The sequence below is a fragment of the Protobothrops mucrosquamatus genome, unplaced genomic scaffold (assembly GCF_001527695.2).
Source record: "Protobothrops mucrosquamatus isolate PMUCROS unplaced genomic scaffold, P.Mucros_1.0 scaffold1515, whole genome shotgun sequence".
NCBI lineage: Eukaryota > Metazoa > Chordata > Lepidosauria > Squamata > Viperidae > Protobothrops > Protobothrops mucrosquamatus.
Window position 1 is genome coordinate 48,410 of NW_015387687.1, and position 6,907 is coordinate 55,316.

Genomic DNA, 6,907 nt, shown 5'->3' on the forward strand with positions numbered 1-6,907 from the left:
ATACTGCCCTAAAATACAATAACTCAAAATGCCTATGTTAAATTGGAAGGCAGCATTATGGACATGTGGATAGGTATGTTTCCAGTAATTGTTTTTCCAAGGATTTTGGGATCACATCATAAAAATCCCACTTTTATTGAGGCTCTTTGGTGACTACAGTTTGTATTCACAATTATAAGGGTAATGACATCTTCAGAAAAAAAACAAGAAAATATAATTGCATGTCTAATATTTAACTTCGAATGCTAACAGCTATTTTTTGTACTTGTTGTTATGGGAATGGTGTGAACACATATTGGCAAATATTTGATAAGCCAGGAGTTTGATCTCACTCTTGTCACAGATGAATTATTGAAAAGTGGCTTTGGGCAGTATAACACCTTTAAATGCCTGTTTTGAAGTTACTGTTCATTTGACGTCTGATGGCCAATTGGATGCAGCCTGCAAAACAGAATTGATTTTCTAGCTCTTGCTTGGAACAAGTTATGGATTTGCAGTAGCTGTAGTTTGCTTCATTAGAGCTCACAACAATCTTTGCACAAATGACAGAATGAAATGGACGAAAAATGGGAAATTGTGAACCTGAAGCCTGTTCATGTTTTGTGAGCCAGGTTATGAATGGTACAGTTACTTCTGTACCAAAGTAACATTTACTGAAATTATGAAGATTTATACCATTTTAGATAATGTGACCATTAAAAAAATTAGCAAAATTTTAAAAATCTTCTTAATGAATACAAGAAAAATAGAATGAAGAATGATAATTTATAGTATAATCCTTTTTTAAAAAAACAAAAAAACAGGACTTTTGTTTTCCTGTGATAGTTTTAAAATATTTTGACTGGCTTATAGACATGAAATAAGAGCAAGAGTAATCAGTTTGTTGCTCTTAAATGAAAAAGAAATTTCACATCTGTTCTCACTGCTATAATTTCTAAATGATATATTTATGTAGATAAATTCCTATAATTTGCTTCCAAATTTGGACATAGCTATATTCCCAATATTATTATAGTAGTGGTGGGGATGTTTTATTATAGTAGACGGTTGTACAGTTGTTCAGCGACTTTCTTTTGCTCTGTTTAAATTAGGAGCAGCAAAGTTGGTAATAGCAGTGGCTGTGTTCTTGCTGATGTTTTATGTCATATCTCAAGTATTTGAAATAAAAATGGACGCCAGTTTAGGAAATCTTTTTGGTAAGTGACCTACTTGTTATTTTCATTTGGAACTGTATTTTTTAAGCATAATGCACTCATATACTGTTGTTCTGAAACATTAACATTAAATATTAATATTAGTGAGACTGACTCACAGATAGATCAGTTAAGAATTGTAGGCAAAAGTACTCTTCGTATACTATAGCTAAGTTTTCAGTTCAGAATCCCATTTCTGTCGTAAGATTTGCCAGGATAAGTATGGTGATTTTAAATTATGCAGAGTAAAACAAGTCAGCTCTGCTTTTTTTATATTCCCTTCTGAATTTATTTACAGTAAATCATTGATTTGAGAGAAGGGAATGTCCCTTAAATACAATTTATAACATTGGTGTAATTACATAATTGACATAAATGGCATCATTTGCAATAATGCTTTGATTTAACAATCAAACCCTCCAATTTAAAGGCCATTAAAAGGTTGTTAAATTAGGGGAAAACACAAATCAAAAAAGTCATTGTATCTGAAGTCCACCAAACTCAGATCTTTTAATCTAAAGGTTTATTTACTACTGTGTTTCCCCAAAAGTAAGACCTACCCTGAAAATAAACCCTAGCTTGATTTTGGGGGGTGGGCCTAATATAAGCCCTACCCTAAAAGCAAGCTAGGGCAGGGGTGGGGTGGGTGGAGGTTGCCATTGCAGCTAGGCCGACATTTGCCTCGCCAGAAGGAGCAGGTTCATTCTGCAGCTGAGAATGGAGCTCAGACTGCCTTTCCGGAAGGCCACTGCAGCCGAGAACCGAGCTAGGGATTCAATCAAACTACAGGCCAAGCTCCATTCTCAGCTGCAGAATGAACCTGCTCCTTCAGCCCCAGAAGAAGTGGGCTGGGTGGGTGGGGCTGTCGGTGCTGCCGTTGTGAGATGAGTGGAAAAGACACCCCTCCCTCCAAAAATAAGACCTAGTGCCTCTTTTGGAGGCAAAATAAAAAATAAAATAAGGCAGGGTCTTATTTTTGGGGAAACATGGTATATGACTAATTAGTGTATATGTGTGTAACTCATGGTATGTATTCTGTAATTACCTCTGCTACAACATAATATTGTAGTCAATTGCACCAAAATGTTATTGTACAGTTGATAACATTATCATCAAATATAAATGATAAGTTATAATTTTCAAATCTTAGTTTGGTGCGTTAGGAATTATGACATACAATTCCATAAAAAGCAAATGTTTTACTAATGTATATTTCAATGTTCATTTTTCTAGCAAGATCACCACTGGACCTACCATTGCGAAGTGAGTATCCTGCACTACAGTTGTTACTTATTGGTGTTTTTAATGCATCATAATTAAGATCTACACTGTACAGTAAGAGTGTCTTAGTGAGCTATGCAAGGCTGGTACTGATTTTAAAGGGAAAGTCTTGGTGGGCTTGTGAAATTCCTCAGAATGCAGGTTGTGTAAGAGCTTCCTAGTAAGAGACAAATAAAAAGTCAGCAATTAAAGAGACACTAGTAAAGATTTAGAAATCTTTATCTTCTCCAGTGCTTATTTTTTGATAAAGATCATTTTAAACCCATGACTCTCATTCATCTAAATATTTAGTATTTATTTTGATTGGATTCATTTTTTTTAAGATTGAAGGGTGTGACGACATAGGCAAGATTAATGCCACCAAAAATAAGTTGGTGAAAATATGACATTTTCCCTTTGTAATCGAGCAAGTCACTTTGTTTGAAAATTGTCAAAGGAGTTGGTTTTTTACCCCCTACTTGTCACAGTATATCATTATATCCACAGAAGTAGGACCATTAGTCCATTGTACACTAAAACTGAAGGAAAGGAATTAAATGAACACATAAACCTTAATCAAGACAGATTGAACATCCTGACTGTAATAAGGATCTTAGAAATTCAGAGGTTCATACTGCAATGGAAAATATGAATGTTTTCAGCCTTATCAACTCTCCATTCGTGCCAGCTCTGTATGTGTTTTCTTGACATCTGTTCACTCTTAGTGGAGGCCTAAACCTGCCAGAGCTATATGTAGTCCTCAACTTACAACCTGTCACTTAGTGACTGTTTGAAGTTATGGTGGGCCTTCCTAGGGATACTCATGACCCAGTTCCGATGCTCTAATAACTGCCCTCCCCCCAGTCACATGACTGCATTTTGGGCATTTGACAATCTGCCTGCATTTATGGCTCTTTGCAGCGTCCTTCAATCACGTGACTGCATTTTATGTTTTTGCCAAAACCCAGCACTTCTGGTTGTAGTGGTCCCTTAACAATCACCACAAAAAAGGTTGTAAAATTGAGTTGGTCATGTGGGTGATCCACTTTATGACCATCATGACTTATGATGTAATGGGCAAGCTCCATTAAGGTTTTAAGTCAAGGACTACCTGTATGCAGAATTTAAAAGTAAGACTTGTTCCAAGAGATCTTACTGGTTTGAGCCAAGAATATGTATTGGAATGATTAGTTTTGAACTTGTAGTCCAACAGCAGAGTTGAGCTTCTATTGTGTTGGCTGGACTAGCCTAGAAATGTAACATTCAATTAGCATAAGAGAAAATAAAGTCCAAGTGTCTAGTTGGCCACCTTAAAGAAACCGAAAGCTGAATAAATGAATGAAGCGTGAGTAATGTCACTCTTCCAGTCCTAAAAGAGTTCTGATAGGCAGAGAGTTTAATTAGGTAATTAAATATATTAGGTTACTACTCCTGTCAAGCGCTGTTCACACCACTCCTCATGCTCCCTCTAGTATTTTCCATGTGTGGAAGTGAACTTGGAATATTGGTACAGCCTGTAAAAAAATCAGAAACAGAAGAAAAACCTGAAATATGAAAAAGTGGTTTGTAAATTTGTGAAGTGCTTTGTAGCCTCCTGGTATAATTTTGGGCATTAGAACAAATCTCCATTCAGTCTGAAAGCCTTAGATGTGATTGAACCTACAGATTGAATCTATGCAAAGATAGGAAACCAAAAAAAATAAAGGCATGAGATAAGGGACTGGAGGGAGGGAGGAGGAAATGTAGTTAAATATAATTTTAGCAGACACATTCATTTCTTCAAGCCTTTCTTGTTTTCTTAACCCACTCACTCTTCCTTCATACTTGTATTGTGCAATTTAGTCTACATTTTTTTTCTCTCTGACTAAAGCACTTTTGTTTCTTTCATACTATTAGCTCACTTTAATCATTCATTCAGTATACATTCATTCTTGATCCTATCTCTTCTTACAGGTAATTTCTTTTAAGTAGAATCATAGGGTTGGAAGGGACTTTGGAGGTCTTCTAGTCCAACCCCCTGCCCAAGGCAGGAGAACTTATATTATCTCAGACAAATGGTTGTCCAATGCAAGAAGAGTGCTTGCTAAAATACAAGGGTGTCTTAACTGAACTGACATGATTTGGGGAAAGCAAGTGTAATCTGATCAGAATAACTATATAGTTAAAATATGAGGGTACCATTCCAAGCACATTCAGCTTACTTACATTTCTCTGGACATATTCAGCTCTTCACCTAACAGTGTGGTCACAAGCATGATCTTACATACAGTATAGCCTTTTAAAATTATTTCAACAAATATTCTTTAGATGACAATATTCACTAATTTTCTACAAGCATTTTCTCATCTTAAAATGTATTAAGATACACAGATTAATTGCCTTGCTCTAGTTTTTTCCCTCATGTTATTACAGTTCCATTTCCTCTGTCAAACACAACTGCATGGGTGTTGATACACATTCAATGTTCGGATATTACATTGCATTACACATTCATTGTTCAGATATTACTTTGCAAAGCCAACATTCATTGTAAACCATTAGCTTCTCAGTCAACAACACAGCATTATCTGTATACCAAAGCACACATATATTCATGACTCCATCATCACCACCAGCTTTCCTTACACATTTATCCATAAATACATTAAATAAATGCATTTAATGAAGACATTAAACTTTTCAATGTCATTCTTTGACATATCCCTGATTCCCAAATAACACTCTAAAATACTTCTGGCATTCCGTCACATAAATTTCATTTAGAATCATTTCATCAGTTCTATTTTTATTTCTATTCACTTTGCAGGAAACTGTAGATTTGGACTTCTTCATCCATGTTGAACATTTGTTCAACATTTTTTCAGCCTCCTTTAATCTTAACTATTCACTGCTTTCTTTGACTACTTTCTTTGACTACTGTCTTTCTCTCAGTACACATTATACAACATCTTTCTCTCATTCACATTTTTTTCAGTCATTCTCCTAGTTCTCATCCATAGTCTTTTTCATGCCTTTCTACTGTGTTTCCCCGAAAATAAGACCCGGTCTTTTTTTTTTTGCCTCCAAAAGAGGCACTGGGTCTTATTTGGGGGGGGGGGTGTCTTACCTTAGGACCACCACAGCCAGGCCTCTCACACACCGACACCTGTCACGCCACTGCTTGACTTCTTCAGCGGCTGCTTGCTGCCACTTGCAGCTGGACACCATGTAGCGCATTGCGCCATTGCAGCTCTAAGGAGTGGGAGGGGTGAAGCTGCCCCACGCAGCCTGCACCCGCTTACCTTACCGGTAGGACCGCTGCAGCCAGGCCTCCCACGCCCTGACACTTCTCAAGCTGTGTGGCTCATCATGCCAGTGCCGCCGCTCGTGGCAGGATGTTGCACAGCGCTTCGGGCTGTTGCTGTTGCTCACAGCAAGAAGCCGAGTGGCTCTTTGGGCCATTGCTGTTGCAGCAGGACGCAGTGGCGGAAATGGCCCAAAGCACCCTGCAGCATCCTGTAAGCAATGGCAATCACCCGAAGAGCCACTCGGCTGAGTGACGGAAATGGCCTAACGCGCCATGCTGCGTCCCGCTGCGAGCAAAAGCAATCGCCCGAAGAGACGCTCTGCTGACCGGCAGAAACAGCCCGAAGCACCATGCGGCATCCTGCTGCGAGCGACAGCAACGGCCCAAAGTGCTGTGCAACCCCCCGCTGTGAGCAGCGGCACTGGCATGACAAGCCACACAGTTTGACAAGTGTCGGGGTATGGGAGGTCTGGCTGTGGCAGTCTTACTGGGAAGGTAAGTGGGTGCGGGGCGCCTGGGGCAGCTTCACCCTCCATATGCCCATGCCCCCAAACTAGGGTTTACTTTTGGGGGGGTTACTTTCGGGGAAACACAGTATTAACTGTTCCTTTTCATACTTCCCTTTAGTTTAACTCTACACACTTTGAGAGTAATCAGTAACATACTTCTTTTCACTCCCTTCCAAGCAATTTCCATTTTCTCTTTCCATTCATTTGGTGGGGGGAGAGTAATCTATCTTCTAATACTTTTTCATACTGGACTCACACTTTTTCTTCTTGCAGGCTTTCTGCTTTCACAATGGCTGCTTGTACTTGTTTTACTTTCCTCCACATACTTTCTTGTTACTACAAAGAAACATCCATTTTCACATTCAGAAGCATTCATCACTTGTGTATCCTTTGATAATATTTCCAATATTTCATCATAAATGATCAGATTAATCACGCCTTTAGATTTAAATTTGTTTCTTTGCGCAGCAATTCCCCGGACACCTGGATGAATCAGTCTATCTAGACCCATACCAGTCGGGCTTCAGGCCGGGGCACAGCACGGAAACGGCATTGGTCGCGTTGGTTAATGATCTCTGGAGGGCCCGGGACAGGGGATATTCCTCTGTCCTTGTTCTTTTGGACCTCTCAGCGGCTTTTGATACCGTAGACCACGATAT

The 6,907-nt window shown here is 38.8% G+C and overlaps 1 protein-coding gene across 1 annotated transcript in view; it reads left to right on the forward strand.

Annotated features, from left to right (window-relative positions):
* Nucleotides 1-6,907, forward strand: part of FAM3C (family with sequence similarity 3 member C) — a 33,514-nt gene that overhangs the window by 14,339 nt on the left and 12,268 nt on the right. Inside the window, exons 3-4 of the mRNA XM_015822274.2 lie at nucleotides 1,092-1,196; nucleotides 2,427-2,456. Coding sequence (XP_015677760.1) covers nucleotides 1,092-1,196; nucleotides 2,427-2,456 — 135 coding nt within the window. The remainder of the gene's footprint in view (nucleotides 1-1,091; nucleotides 1,197-2,426; nucleotides 2,457-6,907) is intronic.